Raw genomic sequence first — 24,511 nt, 5'->3', positions numbered from 1 at the left:
AGCAGAGAGGACGACGACGACGTCATTCATTCATAAAGTACAAATTATCGGTGCGGTTGTTTTAAAAAAATATAATTTCAGAGGTTGGAGTGATCATACAGTATGCATCTGGCACGCAAAAATGATCGTAAAATGCCTCCCCGCCATAGCCGATCAGCCCGGGTGACGTTATGTGTCCTAAAACAAACATGGAAAAATTTCCCCCTCCCCCTCCCTCTCTCTCTCTCCCTCTCTCTCTCTCTCTCTCTCTCTCTCTCTCTCTCTCTCTCTCTCTCTCTCTCTCTCTCTCTCTCTCTGCGTGAACAGCCAGCGACGTACACCGTGCCATGCACTGCTGTCATGATCCCGGGATCGAGGTTGCGTCAGGTCAATACATGCTTTCCAAAAACGTTATTTGCGTCACGCAAACTCGGTGTGGCTATTTGCGCCGGCGTTGGTGAATTAGATGCTGCATATCAATGAGTCTCATTTGCATTGGGGTGGGCATATTTTGCGTCAAAGGTATGCAAATTACCTAATTTACATACGCGCAAATAACACCGGCGCACCATGGCGCAATCTGGTTGGCTGCGCACTTTGTGACGGATTTCCCCATCTGTGCGTGTTTTGTGATTAGGCGCGCCATGCAAAGGCGACGCAAATCTTTAGTGAATAGGCCCCCCAAATTGTTATTGTAAAAAAATAAATAAATAAATAAATAAATAAATAAATAAATCAGTTTGATGATAGTTAAAAATGAGATGTCTTAAATGTCATCAAAGTGGACTTAAAAAGATCCTAAAAAGTATTTGATTAGTTTCTGTAAACCTACAGATGTACTATTCTAATATTCTGACTAGTTTAGTACTTAGGTAGCCTACATGAGTATTTTTATTGAAGAAAATTTGCCGTTCAAGTCTCAGAAGGACATATATGTCCGCTTGCAAACCTTTGCAGTGATGAACTGAAAAGAAACCTCTTTTCGAGAAGTAACTCCATTGACGATATTACAGTGCTTTACATTCTGTTCAACTTCTTGTGAGAACAAGTTGTTGTAGTGAATGCCACCCACTATGATCTGATTGGCCTTAGTAAAGTGCATCGCATTGTCCTGGTGTATGTATTCGGCTTCAAGATGTATTATGATAAGCAGATGAGCTACAGTAAACATGTCCACTGAATATCCAGCTCTTCTATTCTTCTTTCTTATCTTGTACTTTCTGCGGTTTGGAGTCCTTCCAGCCGACCTTCGCTTTTGCTCTGTGGTTTTGTTCAGGAGATTTCATCTCCCTCTTCATCGTGCTTGCAGACTGACAGCTAAGCTCAGGTATGAAAACAAATAGTAGCTGAGGAATTGACTGCTGAAAAGAAATCCCTCACTAATACAAGGCGTATTTTTTATTCGTCTTTTGCTTTTTGCCGGCTGTTGCTGTTGATACTAAGCACAAACAACAATTAGCGATCTCAACGCATGAACCCTTAAAACACTGTTGTGCGTGTTTGTGTACCGCCTTTTAAAACATACTGTGCATTAATTAGCTTCACTAAATGTCCTGTCAGGGTAGCTGTGATGTCCATCCATCCATTTTCTTGACCGCTTATTCCTCACAAGGGGCTGCTGGCGCCTATCTCAGCTGGCTCTGGGCAGTAGGCAGGGGACACCCTGGACTAGTTGCCAACCAATCGCAGGGCAAGCTGTGATGTGCTTCATACTATTTGTTTGCTGGACGCGCGCGATCAACTCGAGGGGAAAAGGTATTTGAGGCAGGTTCCAACATAAACCGAGGGAGAGGTGTCTGTTCATGGATAAATAAATAAATAAATAAATAAATAAATAAATAAATAATAATAATAATAATAATAATAATAATCACAATAATAATAATAAATGTGCCAAGGGTCAACCTGTGTCTCACATATTGTCAATTGAAATCGTTTCCTCTTAGTTGTAGAACAGTCACACGACAGAGCAATGACAAAAGGTTGTCAGCTCATTATAATTGGAGGAGTAAATGGTGAGCGATTAACACAGATGATACAAGGCCACATATCCAGTACGGACTGTCAGTCTTTATTACGCACCCACTTTTATTCACCTCTAAACTACATGCATGTTTGCCTTTTGTGTTGATTTTTAACCAAACAATGAATGCCGCATCTGATTCACCGGAACACTTAAGATCTTAATCAGAAGGTGTTTTCTACTAGGCACCTTTGTTTGTGTTTTAAATAGGCGGACCTTGTGAGTCTCCAACCCTGGACTTCTTTTTAATTGCCCGTATTTACATCAGGCCGACTTCAAACGCGGAGAGGGAGAGAGAGCGAGACATTTGTAAGCGGGGGCACAAAGCAGCCCTTTGAAATGTCTACAGTCATCTGAAATGGCACGCTAATTAAAAATCTAAGTCTGCCACTGTGATAGCAGAAACGTTTCTATTAGGAACGAAGGTGCATAGACCGTTTCTATAACGCGTCAACAGACACATGCTGTAATGTTTATTTTCAAGCTGTTTATAGACCATCAAGTAATCTTCTTTTCGGCATTCATCAAGCACTGCTTCTATTTCAGCAAAACAATTTTGAAAAGGCCAAATCACATGAAATACTTTATAAAGGTGCACAGTAAATTCTGTAAATTTGACTCTATTTAGAGTGGGACCAAATAGACTCAGTCTTAGAGTAATATTTACACTTGGAAGAAAGTAAACTAAAGAATTGATAAACATAAAAGTCACTCAAGGGATGAGGAACAAACTCGCAACCTTCAGCTTGGGAGACAGCCGATTTACTCCCATATCTCAGGTGATAGTGTGGCAGTCTCCCAAACTGAACGTTCTGAGTTCCTCAACCCTTGAGTGACTTTTTTTTTTCAATTCTTTATTTTACTCTCTTCCAAGTATAAAAATTAGCCTACTCTAAGTCTACACGTCATACATACATACATACAAGTCTATAAGTCTACATCTAAGTCTGTTTAGTCCCATTCTAAATAGAGTCAAACTTACTAGATCCTATCTACTCTCCAGAATTTACTGTGTATGTCAGAAAGGGTCCAGAACTGGTGTCACAAAAGATATATTCCTAACCCAAACTACTAGTGCCAGATGGACGATCAACCAGCATGTCTATAAAGGGAATCTTCGGCAATTGCAGGAGTTGTGGCTAGAGATAGACCAATATGTTTTTTTTGTTGTTGTTGTTGTTTTTGTCCATCCATCCATCCATTTTCTTGACCGCTTATTCCTCACAAGGGTCGCGGGGGGTGCTGGCGGCTATCTCAGCTGGCTCTGGGCAGTAGGCGGGGGACACCCTGGACTGGTTGCCAGCCAATCGCAGGGCACACAGAGATGAACAACCATCCACGCGCACAATCACACCTAGGGACAATTCGGAGCACCCAATTAACCTGCCGTGCATGTCTTTGGAATGTGGGAGGAGACCGGAGTACCCGGAGAAGACCCACGCAGGCACGGGGAGAACATGCAAACTCCACCCAGGAAGGCCGGAGCCTGGACTCGAACCGGAGTCCTCAGAACTGGGAGGCAGACGTGCTAACCACTAGGACACCGTTTGTTGTTTTTGTTTTTTTGTTTGTTTGTTTTTATCTCCGGATAATGGATGCATGTACTGATATGTGCATATAACGTTCACTAAAACTTATTACATTGGCATGGGGAAAAAAAAAAAAGTCAACTCTTGATTTAAATGTTCTTTTACAATAGACATCTTTGTTTTAAAATTCTAACAAAAGTTCAGGGAGCTTGCGAACAATCCCAGAAGAATCCTTCTGGGAGTGCATAATGATATGGCAGAAAAGGATGAGAAAGTGCTTTAAACTCCAGGAAGATTACTTCCAATAGAAAAAGTTGGTAGTTTGGACCTAAGCTATGTCTTGTGACACAAGTCATGAAACGTTTCTGGTACACATCGGACAGCACAGGAAGCAAGAGCAGGCACAAGTAGAAGTCCTTTTTCTCAATGCATGATTCAGGTAAGTTGTAGAAAAATCTTTATTTTGCAACAGATGGAATAATACCGCCGTGATGATGATTTTGTTTTTGTTTTGCTGAAAGGAATCACGAAGGAGGAGATGAAGAGCCGGTGACAGCCCGGTGTTATCAGCCAGCTGGTATTGTGCTTTCCTGTGCTGTATAAACACTCCAGAGTACTCAGTAACAGTCGGTGCTAAGAACTAAGAACCAGCCCTGCCCATCCGCGGCCCACCTTCAACCTATCATAAACAACCTTTTTCGGGGAGTACTGATTTGTGCTTTGCTGTACTGTTTGCTGTCAGAGTGGAGACGTACCACTCCGATGCAGACTCGGTGAGTAGACAATTGTGCTCCTCTCCGATTTTAATGTCATCTATTCCTGCTCTGTTTACATCAAGCACACGCCAGGTTCAACGGTCACCAGGATGGCAATAATGCTCTGCATGCCGAAGAACTCAGGAATGTGACGACTACACTATGATGTTCAGAGACTAAGAATGGAGAAAGTTGGACATTCCAACAAAAGATAAATGAGGGGGGATCTCAATGAAGAGTGCAGCCAAAGGCCTTTGTCTTCAGTAAAAGTAAAAGCTTGTTTCTGATATAATGCAGAAACTGATACTGTAGGAATGACGAATCTGTTGTGGTATTTGTGCCATTCTTGATGCTGTATGTTACCTTTTACATCAGCTAGAAGATCGCTTGTGTTGAGCCTCTCCATCTTTTCTTTCCAGTCTTTAGAAAGTAGTTTCTCCATGCAGGATGAATCTGGAAAACAAACAAACAAACAAACAAACAAACAAACAAATTAAAATATGACATATTTCTGTTAATGTAAGAAGCAAGTGAGAGAAGCGCTGAGGGAGTAGGCAGACTTTGTAGTGATAGTGTAATGGCACCCATTAACTGGAAGGCAAGGTCTGAAACTGTCATGTTGCTGGGCTCTCAGTGTGTTTTCCTTGTCTCACAGTGCCTGATTAATGAGAGGGGCGTGTCCCCTGCACCACACCTGCAGTGCATCACCTATTAGGCCTTCATAAGGACTGGGACTCCTTGCAGCCACTGTCGGGTCGTTGCTCCGTCTGCTCACAGCCATCGTCTAGTGTTTCTACTGTTTTTCGCCTTCGCTAATTATTATAGTTCCAAGATTTTCGATTTTCATCTACGGAAGTTTTGCTACGTCTTTTTGTTCCCACTTTTATGTGGCGTGTTTCATAGCTATAGTAAGTTGTTGCTTTCTTGTGTTTGCGGTTTGTAGCCTTCGGGTCTTTTTGTGTTGTGTTAATTTCCCTCCTTGCAATTTGCAAGCACTTTCTGTTAACCTTTTTCCTTGCTGTGTCCAGCGCTTTATGTTCATATTCACGTGTTTTGGTGAATAAAACCTCTCGCTTACTCCTCTGTGTTCTGTGATTCTGGGATCCACTTTTCGGTCACACCGGAACCTTAACAGAAACTAGGTAGGTGTGTGTGCACATGGCTGCCAATGATGAAAACAATTAACATTTGTCCAGCAGACAATGAATCAGAGGAGGAACGGCAGCAATCTGCCATGCTGTCGCCAGGGTAGCTGATAAAGAACACACCGGGCCGGATGACCCAAACCTTAGCCAATCCCGCCACTGCTTAGAGGTCAACTTGTTCCCATCAAACACCAACCATCTTCCACCTTGACGCTCCATGTCTGCAAACTGTTTCCAGGATTTGATTGCGTCAACGCGTATGAAGAATTGATTCAAATGATTCTTATGGAATTTGTGTGCTCCATTCCAAGAGTCCAGTTGGAAGCCAAAGCAAAAATTCGCTCTGAGGCAAACCCCCACAGTGATGCCCTCTAAAGAAAGGGCAAGTCAAAGCACCTCCTCAACTTTGAAACTGCTGAAGAGATATATATATTTTTTTTTTTTTTTTTTTTTTTTATGTGATTCCGTGGTTTGGGTTGCATCTACATATTTTTTCTGACATTGGTTACCTAATGTAATATATTCGGGGTTTGAAATACTATGTAAATATGCAAACAAAAACCAGTATGCTCATATTTACGTTTTTTCAAACCCCAAATAAGACAGTTGGGTTACCCCTTTTCTAACTGGAATATTTGGTCATATAACTGTATATTGTTCAATGTATTCCATTGAACAGAACATTCATTTGTGTTCTAGACATGCTCTACTCACAAGGAATCTTGGTCTTGTATGCATGGCAGCCATCTTACATTGCTAATCGCTAACTTGAATACATTTATTTTTCTGCATCGTTTTCACACAATTTTCTGTCTTTCTGTCTGTATACACACACATATATGCTTCTCATCCCAGCAGGCTACATCAGTAGCAACAAGGCTTCCGAAACAACCAGAACATTCCAGTAGCAATCAAATCAATTTGGCATAAAAATCAGAATGTGTGAACTATCCCAGCACTTGCATCAACTTTGGTATCAATCACATTCAAAAGCAGTGTTGACCGCACTGCACCAAATAACTGTTTCCTTTTATCCCACATTTTCTCCTTTTATTTTTTGGTTTCCATCTCTTGGCTGCGCCCTTACCAAGCAAAGAGTATTTGCTAGCCCTGGCAACAAACTAACTTCAGAGGGACTGGGGAGTAATGGGGGGTCAGTGGTTGTTGTTGCCTTGTTTAAGGAGGACTTTCTGCGAGATCAAGTGGCCATTTTGTTTGATTGTCCACTTCCTCCAATGTGATGAGGTCGACAGGACATCTTCAGCTCAGGGTCATTATAACATTATTTCTGCTTTATTGACTTTCCAATTCCCAGCTCACAGCGTGTCCCCTTGACCCGGCGAGGGAAAGTGTAAAAAAGGCTACATGTTTTTGTGCGTATTTTAACTTCCCATGTGGCACAAAGATCATAGCTCGGCTCTTCCTCCCTGGGCCTCTCCCCAAGTTTGCAAGGAAAAACAAAAGCCCCTCACATCATTGTCCTCAGAGAAACATCAGCGCATGACATTGCAGCCCGAAGCATGGAAAAGGGCTTCTTTAAAAGGGGGATTAAACAAGCACAGCGAGTGAACATACAGTATGTCAGGAGGCACACATATGCTCTTGTTTTCCCCATTTTCATACATACGCTTTCATGGCAGATGCCGCTCCAGTGCTTGATCATTAAGGAATGTGCCAACTTCTGGAGATAATGTGGTGCCAGCTTCCATTCTACTCCAGTCCTTGCCCTCCCTTCCACCTCCCTCCCTCCCAGGAGAACAGCCACTCCCTCGCTTCTCCAGACCCGACCTGCCAAGCGTTCCGACAGGAGAGGCTACAGCTGGAATGCACCGCTGTCCTCCCTGCCTTCCACCTGGAAGAACTGAATAATGGGCCTGGATTAGTCAATAAAATAACTCCCAAACACCTTTCAATGTTTAGACGCTGTCAACAAAACACCTCGCCAAGTGAATGCAGTATTTAAAGCAGGTGCGCGGGAAGAAAAAAAAGACGCATTTTTTGAAGAAGAATTTCAATTAATGAAAAGTATGATATTACTCTTTCTGAAATGCTTGTCTGTTTTCTCGGCAGCAATTATAAATGCCGGTGGTTGGTATTGACAAAAATAATTATTACCTTGACACTGAATCCTATTATAATCATTACAAATGCTTTCTGACAGTCCAAACACTATTTGATTGCTAAAGAACTCAACGAACAAAATGTTTGCGTACATTTTTGGAGTAGAAAGGTTTGCTTCTTGTTCTCTTCCAATACAAGGATATCGCATTGTGGCAAATTCATTCCGAAAAGAGAAGAGTCTTATGTGTTTATTTTTATTTTCTTAAGGGGGCTCCTAACTCTCTCACACCCCTCACCCTCCCGTTGCTTTTCCTCCCCCTCTCTCGATAAAATACTCTGTAGCTCGGAGCAGGCCATTCAGCTGGGATGAGAATGGAATGAAAACAATAGCCCTTATCAGGCGCTTATTTACATTTTCCCAGCATCGCTGCACTAGACAGCTTGGCTTGTCACCAAGCCCACATCACCCCACTGGACCCGGACCAACTTCCTCCAGCCCCAGCGATTCCAGCGCTCCCTGTGGACCCTCGCCTGGCACGGACCTCCTCGGCTCTGCAGCGAACACAGATAGCAACATACAAAACTACAGGAGTGTGTGTCTAAGACGTGCTCCCATTGAGAGGGGGAATGCTTTTTAGACTGCTAAGCCTGTCTGGGTCGCATTGTCCCCTCTGGGGCTGGTGCTGTACTGCTGCAAAAACGGCCTTAACCTTTTTTTTTTTTTTCCTGAGACTTTTTCCGTTTCCAAGTGGCACTCAAGTGGCCAAATTTAATGTTTATCTTCCGTCATAACTATCATTTTCCTGTAGACATGTGATCTTATTGATGTGGGTGACACCTAACACCGAAAAGATGAGAAGATAGAAAATACAGTTCCCCCCCTTCCCATTCAAAATAACGAAGTAACATTTACACACAGCTAGACGAAAGAATGTTTCCAGGTTGTATGCATGACAATACACAGCTCAACAGTTGCATCTCTTCACTACATTTTACAGTATAAGGATCCTCAGTTATTTTGTAAATAAACATGTCATTCTAAGTCATTATCACTATAAAGTGCCTTTGCAGTCCACATAAAAATCACCTGGTCTTCATGAACATTTTGCAAAATAATGAAGTTCTGAGGTCTTGTTATAAATAGCCAAACATTTGTGCACATACCAACACAATAATAAATCTCTAAAAATGTGTTTCCATTATTTTATAAGATTTTTTCATTAAATGGACTTGATTTTGGCCAGTCAACGTTGCTCTGTTAACGCAATTTTTTTTTTCACTGCTTTAATACTATGGGTGGGGATTCTATAAAAATATGAATTTTCTGAGGAAAAATATATTAGAAAATTGACATTAATTGAATGCAATTGTAAGGAAAAACACAATATTGGGATATATAATCTTTCTTTAAAATTACCTGTCATTGGTTTAATAGGAATTTTATGTATCAAAAGTACTAGTGGTATCAATCCTTGGTATCAGTAACTACTCAAGATTTTTAGTACTCATAATGTTATCGGTCTGAAAAAAAAAGTGGCAATGAACATCCTTATTTAATATTTTACTGTCCACATGTTATTCGACAAAACACAAATAGTATCAAAGAAAAAAAGAAAAAATTGCAAATCAATAAAAAAAAATCAGGATTTTTGCACATAATTTGAAATCCAGTTTATATCAAAACGAACAAATCAGTAAAAGTGTCGAGTGATTCGATTTTTTGGGCGCAACACAACACCATGTTTGAAAACGGCCTGACAAAACGATTTGTTGCAACACGCCACCAATGGGTGTTTGATTACAGCATGTTGTCAGCGATGAAATAGTCTCAACTGTCTGCCGCCACATTCCGAGCCTCTCCGTGTGCACCGTCCTCCTGGGAGAAAGATGATACTCGTGTTTGAGTGTTTGCTGAGCTAAAAAGCCACTGGCAGAGAGGAGAGGACTATCTAGAAAGAAATTAGCCACAAGTCAAGGATAACAGTCTGTGGGGGATATTCCCAAGGATTTGCAGCCTCGTGTTCTATGCTAAGCGTCTCTAAGTGTCTCTTCTCATTCAATACAGGCGGCGGCTAGCTTCAGCTAAATGAAAGAAAAGCACGGGCACTGTGTGTTCGGGCTCAGGCAAGTACATATGTATTCTGGGGTGGCAAATTTAGGAGGAGATGGAAATTCATACAAATGGCCACTGCACCTAATTTTAATTTGGTCACCACAGACTGACCACAAATGACAGAAGTTAAAACTCGGAATATGAGGAGGAAAATATGTGTTCTCTTTTTGTGAATAAGCACAGAGAAAAGAAATGGAAAAGGAAAAAAAGACTAAACTTTCTTTCTTCTCTATCTTGCTCAGCATATTATATATTTTGCTAGCTACCAAAAGAAATTAAAAAAAGATGAAATCAGTTCAACAAACATTTCCAACACATCTTTTGCAGTTTTGTAGTTCGAAAAGTTTTCTCCTGCCTTTTAGTATCAAACAGGCAAACTAGATAATCGTTTAAACTATAATGACTGGTTTTAGTATTGTATTGTATTGTGTTGATTTGCAATATTCTCATTCCCCACTATCCTAAATCATACAGTATATTAGGGGTGTTAAAAAAAATCGATTCGGCGATATATCGCGATACTACATCGCGCGATTCTCGAATCGATTCAATAATCGGCAAAATCGATTTTTTTTTTTTTTTTTTTTTTTTTAGGATTCACACCTTAAGCATGGAAGAATGTTATATGAATGGAACATTAAGCCTTAATATTTTATTTCAATGCTGTTCAAACATGAAACAAATTACAACCTCTATAAGACTGAAATTTCAGATAAATAAATAATACATTTTCATATAAATCTTACACTCTACAAGCTTACTGATTAGTATTTTCTAAATTTGAATGAAAAAAAATCGCAACAATCGACTTATAAATTCGTATCGGGATTAATCGGTATCGAATCGAATCGTGACCTGTGAATCGTGATATGAATCGAATCGTCAGGTACTAGGCAATTCACACCCCTACAGTATATCATACATCACAATTGGGAAATTTCACATTTTTTCAAAAATGGATATTGATCAGTTCAAACGAGTGAGTGTTTTTTTTTTGTTTTTTTTTCACAAATTACTTTCCAATCAAAAGGTCTTTCTTTCAAATTATCTGTCTTTTCTGGGGTGGTATCTTATGTATCAAAGTACGGTACTGGTGGTATCAGTACTAAGATAATAAGAGATGTGACTGATGGCTTACTTCTGCGGCTTTACTCCCCCCCTGCAAAGTTTTCCAAAAGCACTGATCAATTAAGTTTGCTTCTCAATATAAGAATGCATTTTTTTTATTTTTTTTATCTTTTCAGACATAAAACACTATGAAAAGCTTCTTGAGTCAGGATGTGAAGAGAAAGAAGGATTTAGGAAGACAGAGCAGAATGAATGGCAGAGATTATGTCTTGCACATGTTCACAGTAAATCAGCTGTAAGAAGACGAGAAAGGATTAATGGGGGTCTTCAGGAGGAAGTACTGTATTAAGGAGTATCAATCAATACTATTTTATGAATCTTCTTTAAAATGTACAGTCTATGTAATTTATGACATTTTCATGTATAGGAAAAATCGGTGTAGTATTCCATAATGTGTCCATACAAAATAAGATGGTGTGATGTTGGTACCTTTAAAAGCGCATTTCACATGACTGACAGATTGAATCCTAGCTCACATTTCTGTGAATGGCAGTCAGACAATGATAGGCTGACATTTACAGTCATTTGACATCCCTCTCCACTGCATGGGAAACAAATCAAAAGTCGAGAAGAAGAAAATGACTGGCACGCTCTGAGGAGTCCTTTGAATGTCTTAATCACAGACACACTAAAAACAAGACCCCATCATCACAGCAAATAAAACATAATAATCACAAGAGGCAGGCAGGGAAGTGATATGCAGAGAGAAAACATGTTTTTGTCATTCAGCCGGTAGTCCCCGAGACAACAGCTGTTAGTGCCACAAATACTCCTGAACGCTCCATAATCATGGTGTTATTGAAGCGAAGACAAAAAGGGCGCTAATTGCAAGGGAGCAATCGGAACGCAATAGGTTACACACCCGGGTGATGCCGCACAATGCAAATGCTAAAGAGGGAAAGAAAAAAAACATTCTGAGCACAACAGTGCGTTGTCGCTCATTTTCAGGCAATTACCTTTCCACGTTTTCAACACTTTTAATAACCTCTACCGTTTCAAGACGACTTTTCGATGCAGTTAAATAATTTGCGCTTCCAAAGATGTAATTACTTGTTCTGGCATGCATAAGTAAAAAGGTCCGCCTCCTTGAGACATGGCAGACTATTGTGGAGCACCTGCACCTTAACCGAGGCCTAATCATTATTCCGCTCTGTGAACATCGAATGTTCGCCACCTTTCGAATATCCTGTTGGCTCATGTAAACACTTGCTATGAATAGGTGGGCTCATCCAACGGGATGTGCCTCATCTCAGGTTCTCTTACGCCACTATTCCACTTTCTTCCCGGCTTTATTTGATCTGCGGCTCTGTTTGTCAACTACTAGCTCACTGTTTTTTTTTCATTTTATATTCTAAATTGCATATCATAGCTCTTTCCTTGGTAATGTATTTGTTCACTGTTCATACACTATAACACCTTCACATACAAAGGGCATATTTCGCCTTCATGGCCACAATGCAAAGGTTTTGAATATTCTTTTTTTAACTAAAGTGGGAAACAAAGAAAATGTTCTTCTTATGCTAAATAGTCCTTAAAATCCTTCTTTGGGATTATTATTAAGTGAATCATCTCAACGCATTGACCAGGGTCTGACATTATCGGCCCGGGGCCACCACACGATTGCATCGGGCCACACAAGTTCACTGATGCTTGTCATGATCCGTATTTGTTTAGTTTTGTATTTGGTTTTGCTTCATGTTATGTTATGTCTTGTTTTCTTGTGGTTCACGTCTTTCTTATTATAGTTTTGTGTCCACCTGTTTGTTAGCCCCTATGTCTACCAATTGGATCCCTCAGCCACTTGTGTCGTGTCCAGGTGTTTCTCATTGTCTCGTTGATTTGCTTGTATTTAGTTCCTGGTTTCTGTTCAGCTCTTGTTGGATCATTTGGTTTGCTTTCGCTCGTCGTCCTGATAATCCTGTCTGTGTAAGTTTAGGCTAAGTGCTTGTTTCTTTCCGCGACAACTTGTCAGCACGCACAGATTTTTTATTTTATTTTTTTCACTCACTCACTCACACAAGCTTACATGTGTAATAATTCCAACAGGACGGTGGACTCACATAGCATACCAGTATTACCCAAATGGCAGAATTCTTATAACATTAAAACTATCATTCAAGCTTACGTGTGAGTGAGTGAGTGAGTGAGTGAGTGAGTGAGTGAGTGAGTGAGTGAGTGAGTGAGTGAGTGAGTGAGTGGAAAAAAAAAATCCATGCGCGCTGTCAAGTTGTCGCGAGAGTGACGTCATGCAGCCGACAAATTCGCCCGGCCCCATCTGCAACACACCCACCTCCACCCCCCACTCTGCGATTGGCTGGAGGGGTAAAAAACTGTCTGTCCACAGAAATGTCCCACTGGTGACAAAACAAACACAAAATGGCAAAATACAGCCTGCGGGGGGTGGGGGTTTAGGAAAAAATCACCACCACAAATGATCAGAAGCCGAGAGGTGTAGATTGAGAAGGAGTTCATGGGTAAAAATCCTGTATTTATATAGTGCATTTTCACTTTACAAAGACTATATTTGGTTCCATTCTAAACAGTCAACTTTATTCTTGGAAGAGAGTTAAAAAAAAATAATAATAACTACTCAAGGGTTGAAGAACGGTTGCAGAAAATTCAGTTTAGAAGACAATCTACCTGCTGAGCCATGCCACTCCTACCTTATGTCAGTATATCACTCATGTCAGGTGGAATCCTCATACCTCCAAAACCATTCTTGGCCTCCTTTTGGACACACCAGCATTGCTAATGAGCAGCAGGCTTGGCATAACTCAAATGGTAGAGAGGCTGTCTCCCAAGCTGTAGGTTGTGGGACCGTTCCTCATCCCATGAGAGATGATTTTCTCTACCAAGTGTAAAGTCTACTCTATTTAGACTGGGCCGGAATATACAGTATATGAATACATAGAGTAAAATGTGCTCTACAAAATTTACTGTTACTATTAGAATGCACCAACAAGATTGTCTTGCTACCCTCTTACATATGTCTAAATTAGTCTGCACATGGAATAGTCCATTTCGTCAGAATGTATGGGGAGCACTCAAAATTATCATGATAGATTAAGCATGTTGTTGTGATTTATGCATGTGAACTAAGGCTAAAATAATTTTCAGAACTTTATCAATTAGAGTTTAAGTCTTGGTGGCACAAGCAATTGCCTGTGCAAATGACCCGCCAGAATGCTACACAGTAGGACAAACCACCGTCAAGGCTGAATGATCCCAATTTCGATCAGCACCACCTTCATAGTCACCTCCTAAATTTGCATGACTTGAGTGTAGGCTGATTACCAAACATTAGTAAAAAACAAAAAACAAAACCAAAAACACTTTTTCCTCAGCAGTCTGCTATTTTTAGCTCACTTAAGCTGTTTCTTCCCTCTGATGGTACAATATTCAGTGTAACCTCCCCCTCTCCCGTGCCTTCAAGTGAACAAGGTATTAATTCTGGAGCGGTGACCTGGCCATTCACAGAGGCCGTATACACAGACACAGCAGCCCGACCCCTCTAAATACACGTGTCTATCAAGCACATATGAATTAAGCATCCCCAGGAGGCTTCACCTCCCGCGCCGAGCAGCATGACTTCTCCCGATCCATTTTACTGCGGCGCTCGCTGGCAATCAGGCTTGAATTATTAAAGTGAGCAGTGAGCAATGATCAATTCATTGCAGCCCTTGCTCGCAGCCCGCCCGCTCGTACCTCAGCAGAAATGACATTGAGAACACTTGAGTGTGCTTCCAGACAATGCACATAAATGTGACTTATGTCGGACCCAATATGTCAATAATCATAACTGTACAGGCTGAGGCCAGGGCCAGAAACACAGTTTGACGGCAAAAGATGTATGAGCTGCATTCTGAGGAGTGCTGAGCATTGGCACGTTGTCTCGTTTTTCTTCCCTCAAAATACCTGTAAAGTGAAAATGGAAATCTCTTCTAAATTTGACACATCATAGAAATGAGTTTTGTTAACAAGTCCGCTAAATTTGAATGATTAAAGATGTATATTTAGAACAGGGGTGTCAAACCCATGTTAGCTCAGATGCCGCATGGAGGAAAATATATGACCAAGTGGGCCGCATCAGGAAAATAACGGTATATAACTTAAAAACGATTGCCATCATTTATACACAGATTTTAATTATTTGTGGGCCAGTCCTAAATTACGGAGCTCAACTGTCATCATACAGTTTCGAAAAATAACACAAATGCAAATGGAACACGGCATTTTGCCTGTATACGTTCTGGACTGTTTTGCAATATATATTGCTCCCAGAATGCATTGCGTGGCACAGTTAACTCATCCACTCACAGCACATTTTTCACTGTTTTACTGGATTTTGACTGATTTTGCAAGGCCCACAGAATATTGTATCCTATTACTGTCAAAACAGGGAACCTACCAAAACAAAACATTAGCGTCTCTTCTTTCATCAGGAAAAAAAAAAGGATATTTCTATCTGTTTCCATTTTGCAGCAATTGGCATTAGAATATAGCAAAGTTTCATCATGATTCACAAATCTATTTAAAACAGTGGGGAAAAAGAGCTTTTTGCAACATGGCCCAGGTTGATCTCATACTCTGCTGCCACCTGCTGGCCGTTTTTGTAATTGCTTGAAGCATTCTCTTCAGTTCAGAGGCTGCATCAAAGCCTCTTATATGCTCTAGTATAAAAAAAAAAAAACCTCCATTAAAACATATAAATATGTCTTTGAGCGCATGGTAATATTTAAAATAGAACGTATTTATACGTTTTTGGGAGCAAATGAGTTAATGACATTATAAGGGTGTTAATCCTTGTCATGTCTATTTGTTACCAGTAACTGAATTTGTGTTGTATTTAACACGTTTATGTTGGTGTATGATTAAAAAATATATATAATAATAATTAAACAAACCGTAGTTTAAGTTGTGTGTAAAATAATGACATCCAGGAAGTTGCATTGCTCATCTGAGGGCTGCTTGTGAAATTACAAATGTATATGTTTTGATTGTGGCTGGCTGATTAATTAGTCTGACATTACAATTTTTTATTTATTTTTTATTTATTTATTTTTTTTACTTTACAAAATCATCTCGCGCGCCAGATTAAAACCCTTTGCGGGCCTGATTCAGCCTGGGGATCATATGTTTGACACCCCTGATTTAGAAGGACGCTTTAAAACTGTTTAACTGAAAAATCAAGCCCTTTTCTCCGCTCTCAGAAGTTGTGTGTCAGCAGACTCGTCTGACACCACACGCTGCTCAAATGTCAAACAAATACCACTACTACGAATTGGATGCTATTTCGTCCTCCATCTTCCTTGTGTTTACAAATAACTACAGACCTTGAGCCCTGAAAATATATCCACGTACACATATAGTTATAGCCCAATGGGTTGTGACAACGAGGCACTCTAAAGCCACTGACTACAAACTCGCTGTCATATCAGGCTTTTAAAAAAAGAAAATCATGATTAATTTGGTCATCATTGCAATCACGGTAAGGACAATCATTTGTTTGTTGTTGGTACAAAAGAAGAAAATGTTTAATCATGTACAAAATATTAAGACAAACTTCTTTCAAACACTATAATTTTGCAAGTTCCTTTTGGACCAAACAAGATTTATTAAACTAGACATTTTAAAAATTTAAAAAAAGGTGCAAATATATTAATTTAAACGACTCAAAAATAGTATTAATAATCTTTTATTTTTGTTTACGGTTATGCCGTAATTAAATTTTGATTAATTGCACAGCCCTACAACAAGCCACTCTAAATTGGCGACACCAGCCGAAAGCCCCCGTCCACACTCTAGCAGTCAAGTTGGATTGTGTTTAAAAAAAAAAATACAAATAATTAGAAATCACCCCCATCCTTTCTATTTTGCCCTTTTTAAATGTGACGTGTATGTGTGACTCGAGACTGACAATGACACTCTAAAGAAGCTATCTAATTGCATGTCACAATTTCCCTAGATAACCGCTGATGATGTGCGCTGAAGTTCTTATGTAATAATGTATTAATAAGAGATCTCTGTTTTGTCTCTGATCTGTGTTTTTACTGTATAGAATGAGTCATAAGCAGGCAAGGCGTGAACACTGATTCAAAGGTACATCAGCATGAAGCCTTCTGGACATATGCAAACAAATCCATAAAAAAAAGATTGAAGGGAAGTTTTCAACTCAAGGAACATGAAATTTGCAAGGGGGCACGGAAAAAAAAAGATGCAATCAAAACTTTGCGAGGAGGCTACAAGGAGCCAAGATAAACCAGTACTCAGAGCCCCCAAAACTGCAATCTCCCCTTAAGCCGTAGAGTGGCAGCTGGCAGAACAGCTGGTGAATAGGATTAATGTCAGAAGAATGAAATAAAACTCAACATATGTCCGAGCCTGAGGTGTTGGGACTGTGCGTGATTGTGCCCCCGATGGATGCCATGTGTGCAGCTGGAAGGAGCTGCTGCTGTGCTGCTCCGCTCTCCACCCCACAAGGTCACTTTTAAGAACTAGGCCCATTAAATGCTGCAAGAGCCAAATCAACTTTTCTTCCATTCGCGTCTTTATTCGGATGCGGTGAGCATCAGCAGTCAACACTATGGCCCGGCCGTCGGTCGATTAGTAATTACCTAATATTAGCTCTTTAGGAATATATATATTGTATGCATTAACACATTACACCATAACACAAAGGTAAGAAATGGATGCATACCCCATAATCCTGCAAAACATCTGCAAAAAAAATCTGATTTTTGCCAATTTTTCTCTCTGTTGTTTACAAAATACTAAATTGCATAGTATTGCAAAACAGTCAAATTTGCCTATAATTCATAACTTTATTGTACGCGTTAAGGGACCGAAACAGTTAATTTGTTCATTTTATATCTTTCAAGTAATCAGCTTATTAATCGTTAGCAGACTTTTATTTTGCCAAATATCCAAATCTGTTTCAACCTTAAAAATCTTCACTTTGGCCCTAATCAGCATAATCATGGAAGAAAAGAAAAATAATATTTTTTTCAATAACATGTAAGAATGTCTAATTATAAAAGTTAAGTCAGTTCCATACAAGTGTATCAATAATTACAATTAAATAAAGCATAATGCTAAAAAAAATAAATAAATAAATAAAAAATCTCTACAGTGCTAATATGGATTAACTGGATTTTTTCATACCTGATAAAGTGTGATTGCATGTTTGTATGTGTGCTTGGTTACTCAATAGTGGTCGACCTTACTTACAGTGATCACTTTCCAAGATGAACATAACATGGACTTGATTTAAATTTATAATTTCCATTTGATGTCAGTAATCATTTGGGTCCACACACTGCAATAAATTAATATAATTTGGTACAAAAATTTAATTACCGGGTGCCATGCAATGGAGAGATGTTTTATTTATTTATTTATTTATTTTGGTGCCCTGCAATTTAACTGTCAAATATACACTCGCCAACTAATCAATGCTGGAAAAACATTCCCATTTATTCATCTATGTTAATAGCTGTGTGAGGGAGAGCGTCAAGCGCTGTGATCATGGCCGTTCAGTGCGATTTAGTAAATTAATGGCTGCCTGACTCTACAAGGACAAAAAGAGTCTAATAGGATCCACATGAATGCATTAGAATTTGCAGTCACGCCAAGTATCTTGTATGGACACCAAAACTTTATTTCCTCATAAACGCCGGACGACGAGATTGAACCGTAACACACGTATTAAAAGAAACTAACAAATTACTTTACAACATGGAGCCAGTGACTACCACTTGTAGTACTAGAAAAGTCTGTGTGGGTGGGAACATTCTCGCATTTAACAGTACATGAAAATTCACTTTAGAAAACCAACTCAAGTCAAGGCGAAAGCGTATTGAATTTCTACCACAGTTCATTTTCACTTTTAAAAAGTAGTTAAAAGGTAATTATTCAATCTCAAGCTTAGTTTGTTTACAGAGATGCCAGAATTCAGGATACACACTTTCTGTTTACTTTAGCGTAAGACCAAAAGGTCAATATTTTTTAAATTAATGTTCAATAAGAGGAGCATAAAAGTCTGTGTTTGTATTATCATACCGCAAGCAACATTTTAAACACAAAGTGTCAGCATTAAAACCTTCTGCGAAGTAATATTATAAAAACATTTTTTTTTCCACACCAGATTTTCTTTTATTTAGGGGTGAGATACTACAGTATCAAGTAACATTAAAGATTAAACATTCACTTCCCTGCTGTTACTGTCTCAATGTGCTGTTGTTCAAGTTGCTGCATCAATAGAAGCTGCATTTTCCTCTTTAATTGGTCTGTTGCCTTTCAGCAGGAGATTGAGCCATGCCGACCGTCGAAGACAGGCAGACCGCTTTGTTTTCTCGTGGCGGAGTGAGCTCACTCAGGAAAACTGACCACATAAATATTGGTGATAAAAGCATGCATCTCAAGCGTATTTTTATTTTTTTTTCTATTTTTAAGCAAAAGGGCCATTTCACCTTATTGGTGTCATTGACACACCCGGGAAATATAAATTAGAAATGAACAATAAAATTAAGCAAACTATGCGATCCATTGATTGAGTTATATGTTTAATAAACATGTTTAATATATGCCATTTAAAATATTCATTTAAAGTACACCTTCACTTCAATACTAGAAAAACAGCTTAGTGCCTTTCACCGCTTGCAATAATTAGACTTGAAGCATGAAGTAGAATTATTAATATCAGAGACATTCGATACCACTTTTTTTTTTCAGACCGATACCGGTATGAGCATTGATTAGTCACTGATATCGATTCCAAGTACCAATACCACTAGTACTTTTGAAAGTTAAAATTTACAAAAGAAAAGGATGCCAAATCATTTTGAAGAATGACCTATATATCCTAATGGAGCATTTTCCTTAAAATTGCATGAAATGAATGGCAATTTTATTTTCTTCTAATTTCTCATGTCTTGTTCCTGATCGTAAAATGGCCACAAGAGGACAATTCTGGTATCAGTTGTCGTCGCGAATACCCTTGAGATTTGGTCAGCTATCGACCCGATGCCCACATCCGGTATCAGTCCTCGCCCATCCCTAATCAAATCCTTTAGAATTTTTCTATTTTTCACATATTTATGCTACTACTTATCCTATACTATACTTTATGTTCATATTTTAATGGGGGGGAAACGACACTATTTGTGTCCCCAGGTTTTTACACAATCCTGCTACTCTAATATATTACCCCCTCTAAAAAAAAATTCATATGGGCCCCAAGAAGCTGAGTTGATTATATTTCATCTGGTAGGTGTTAAATTCTTGGCTCATTGCAGTTTCCTAAATTATTTATTTTTATTTTTTAACATACAATTAGTTGAATCTCTGTTATGTGCTGAGTGACAACTTGCTAATAGCTTAAACACTAAGTAGCTATTTGTCATGTACAGTAAATGCTAATTGAATGCTAAAAAGTCACTCCTGTTACTTTCAGTTTTGCATATGTAAATAAGGAGTTTTAGTATGAAAATAATCACACTGAAAACTACAGCTACATGAGAAGGGCCAAATCAGATTCTAAAGGGATAATTTACTTATTTGGCCATTTTGACCAGTAAAAAGTTAATATTTTGTCTATAAATAATTTGATAACCTTATTTTTCATGTACAATCAATACTTTTAAAAACACATTTTGCCACTTGCTGCCAATTGAAAATGGCATCACCAGGTAACAACCAATAATGTCTCATCTTGCAAATGTCACACGACCTAAGCCAGAAAACAGCGGAGCCGTGATTGGCTATTACCTGAGCTCTGCGCGACTGTTATGTCATTTTCATTCTACAGCAAGTGGCAAAATGTGTTTTTAAAGGTATTGAATGTACATGAAAAACCAGGACGTTATCAAATTACATAAAACATGTTCACTTTTCACTGCTGAAAATGGCACAGTAAGTAAAATATTCCTTAACCGTAGGCAGTATCCAATTTTATGATAAGTTGGGAATATTAAGAAAAGTGCTGTGTCAGCAATATCACTTTGACTTTTTCCATGGTTGCAAAGTCTTCTACTCATCGCTGGAAGTTGATGATATGCATTTGATAATGTGGCATTAAAGCTTTTTAAGCAGTGGACTGGAGCAGACAAAAATGATAGAATCCAATCGAAAGGGAGATGACATTTGTCAGATAATTATAGTCATTGCCACTCAGGCTTTACAGTGCGATAAAACACATTTCTATTCATTTGGTGTGACACGCTCATCTCATTCATCTCCTGGCACTTGTAATGTTATCGAACAAGGAGAAGGAAAAGAAAAGCGCCGTGTGGGAGGAAACACTTGTTTCAACCCAACAGATTAAAGAGTCTCTTTGTTCGTCGCATTTGACACGCGAGGAAAACAATGCAAATATGTTAATAGGCCGCAAGTACACCGGTTGTCATGTCTGCTGGTGTCAAGGCAGATCTGCGCGCCGCATGGCTGACGTACCTGCGACTTACAGAACAAGCCGGCGATGTGCTCTGAAATCATTAGCGAGTCGCAGAGGCCGTGTGTGCCCAGGGTGTGGGTTACATGTCAACTATTTTGATCCCTGGTCAGATGACACCGGCTCCTTTGTATGTGAACAATGTTGGAGAGCTGAATGCCACAGCTAGGGCGGCGATCCTGAGCTGGCACGACAGACCGTATACATACGTAAACACTGTTCTCCCGAATTTTCACCTCCTCCTCCTGTTCTTTCAAACAATTTGAAGTTTGATTGTTTCTCATCCCTGTCATGCCCCATTTTACTGGCTAAAGCAAGCTATTATTTCTTCAATGGAGAGCGAGGTTTCACAGCCTACTGACAAATATAGCAGCATTAATGGCCTCTGCCTTCTTATGTGTCAGCATTTCACCATCATTGCACGTCTCCAAATGCTGCCGTGTCAAATAAAACAGTCAAAGTGATACTGCTGCTATTTTTCTTCGTGGAACAAAACGCACGGCCCCACTGGCCGAGCAGTGATATAATTAAGTAGACTTGATAAGCAATTGACGAGGTCTACCTAGGACTCGAACGTGTGTGTGCGTGTGTTGTGTGTGAGAGGACAAACAAGCCTCTCTGTAACTCTGGCTGTGATTTGTCTGGACGAAACACTCGTTTCCTCCTATCAAGGGGTTCCTGTGCAGCCAGAATGGCCAGGATCACAATGGGAGTTTTGTGCGGCGCGGGTGCAAGGGGGATGCACTGAACAGCTGAAACCCGGGAAGATGGCCCCTGGAATGCTCCCCAGCAGTTGCTACTGTTGACTAATCGGAATATGAGAACTGGGGAAGGTGATCTTGAATGCAAAGAATGGCACAGTGAAGAAGCAGCTGCTTGTTTTGTCATGTGAATGACGAAGACAGCGGCAGAAAGGGGCAACAGAATCTATATCTTCGCTTGTGTAAAGCGAAACCTGCGGGGACTGCGTTTGTGTGTGTTGTGTGAGGGATCTGCTTTGGAACAGATAGTCAATACATAATTCAGGAAGGGACCGGGCACTCTGTTTAGACCATGCACCCTCCGTTTAGCCCTGGGCTCTGATCTCTGCCTGGCACAGGAGCAACTTTGTCAGCAGAGAGCGAGGCAGATGAAAAAATGGACAAAGGTTAGATTAAGTGAGGTTGACAAAGATGGTGAACAAAAATAAATAACTGCGAGTGACACCAATTTCCACACATGAGCCATCACAACTGTTCAAAAAGGAAACTTCAAGTCGTTTAATGCCACTCCGAGTTAAAGTTTACTATCAAACTATGCATTAAACAATGACAATTATGTGTTGTGTATTAAAAGAAAAAAAAAGTTGCCCTGCTAGCTTAATGCTAACATATACAGTGTTCCCTCGCTATAATGTGGTTCATTTTTCGCGGCATCACTTTTTTAGTGCAATTTTGCATGCATTTTTTTAGTTTTTATTTTTTTTTAACAGTAATGTATCTATTTTATAAAATGTTGAAGGTTTCGACATTGAGAATTTTTTAACAACAGAGAAATGTGAGAAAATGTAAATGCCTCGATGAGAAAAGTGTATAAACTGTGTGGTGAGCGATTTTAGAACTTTAAAACATTTATAATAAATGTAAAACATAAAGCTAACTACTTTGCGCATTTCATTTATTGCGGGTATTTTTTGGAACCTAACCCCAGCAGTAAACGAGGGAACACTGTAATGTAAAATTCGGGTGACCAGATTTTCAAAATTAAAAACTGTGACACTACAATTTTGCTGAAAATAAAATGCTGCATGTAATAATTTCTCACTAGCAACTACTTAGACCAAATTTAATTGCTAGTCAATCTGGTGACTGGTTGTGTTATTTAAGTTAGCTAAATGCTAAGTGTTATATTGATTGACAGTTCTGCAGCACTAAACAATGCATTGCACTCATCATTATCCAACTTTATTTTTGTTTGATCCCAGTGTTGAGGCAATGTAGTTCCCCCCGAAAAATTTGTATCATCTGCAACTTCCGTTGACTTATTGAGGTTCTGATTTTGGCGTATCAAATAAATTATAAAATGTTTCCACATACTCCCTGTTCTCACATATTAGTCATTGATGTTTTGGTGCACTGAATGAGTATTTCTATGGATATTTGAGATGTCTGTGTGGTTAATCATTGAACACATCTCGAGTCAATTGCCGAACAAGAGTGTGTACAATACTTGCTTTCGTTTGTCTTAACGCAACTATTGATTGTTGATTGCAAGCACCTTTTTTGAGGGAAAACTTTGTTTTTGAAACTGAAAGTCAAAAAAACACAAAAGTATGTGTCTTTAAGCTCACTCTGCTTGCATTTGATCCGACTACATTTCCCATGATTCTTAGACATGGAAGCAGGAAGTAGTTCTACTTCTGCTATGACGCAAACTTGGAAGTAAATACATAGGAACGAATTTACAGCTAAATTCCTTTTTAATTGGTTTATCATATGAATCAATTTCAACAAGACTGTGTCTGACGTACACATGTGCCAAGAAATTGCCTTGCTGACTGGGATGTGACCTGTGTAAAAGTGGGACAAAAACCGGGGCTGGTAAAATTCGCTGGCACTCTAAACACAAGGCTTAAACTGTGACGTCAGGTCAGGTAAAATGCAAATTGCTAATGTTGACAGTTAGCATTGTTATTTTGTTATTTTAACTCAAGCAGTGGTGCAATGTAGATAAATAAAATAACAATAAAAAAGACTAATATAACAACATCTAAGTCACGAAAAGTCTTAGTCAAAAAAGTACTCTTTTTCTTCATGTGTCTGCATGAGTGTATTCTGCTGCCTCTTGGTGGCTCACCAGGCACACCAGAAGGAGCAGCACAATGAAATGAAGTGCAGCATAAACTCTTATTCTCATTCTGTTTTATTTACTGTATGTATTTTACATTTTTATCAAGTTTAATATTATAGAGTGTTGCTTTTCCTTAAAATAAAAAAAAACAAAACAGAAAATGTGGTTTCAAGGGACTACTGTCGAGGAGCAAAATTTTAGAAGAAGACTGCTTAGATCAGATAAGATAAAGTAGAGAGTAAGGGGCTTGCTACAGTGCTTTTTTTTTTCCAAGTTCAAATGTCAGACTGGCAGACTGCCCGCGCCGTACAGCCGAAAAATCTATTTAACGTCTGCTTCACAGGGTGACAAGAGGGTTGACTGGCAGAGAGCAGAGTGTGGCTTTTGATCATATGTCCTAACAAGCGATTCCAGCTCATGTCTCTTCAGCCTGAACAGATCTGCATTACCTATTCAAACAAAAGTGACAGACCAGAGCGCTGCTCCGCTGGGCTGTCACACC

The 24,511-nt window shown here is 39.4% G+C and overlaps 1 protein-coding gene across 6 annotated transcripts in view; it reads right to left on the bottom strand.

Moving 5' to 3' along the window:
- The window catches only part of sox6 (SRY-box transcription factor 6), a 199,199-nt gene that overhangs the window by 106,500 nt on the left and 68,188 nt on the right, over positions 1-24,511 (bottom strand). For all 6 annotated transcript variants that reach the window (XM_077518307.1, XM_077518303.1, XM_077518305.1 and 3 more), the window contains one exon: positions 4,650-4,739. In XM_077518307.1, coding sequence (XP_077374433.1) covers positions 4,650-4,739 — 90 coding nt within the window. The remainder of the gene's footprint in view (positions 1-4,649; positions 4,740-24,511) is intronic.

Source organism: Festucalex cinctus, chromosome 4 (assembly GCF_051991245.1).
Source record: "Festucalex cinctus isolate MCC-2025b chromosome 4, RoL_Fcin_1.0, whole genome shotgun sequence".
Lineage (NCBI taxonomy): Eukaryota > Metazoa > Chordata > Actinopteri > Syngnathiformes > Syngnathidae > Festucalex > Festucalex cinctus.
The sequence above is the reverse complement of the archived record's forward strand: the minus strand, read 5'-3'. Positions and strand labels throughout refer to the sequence as shown.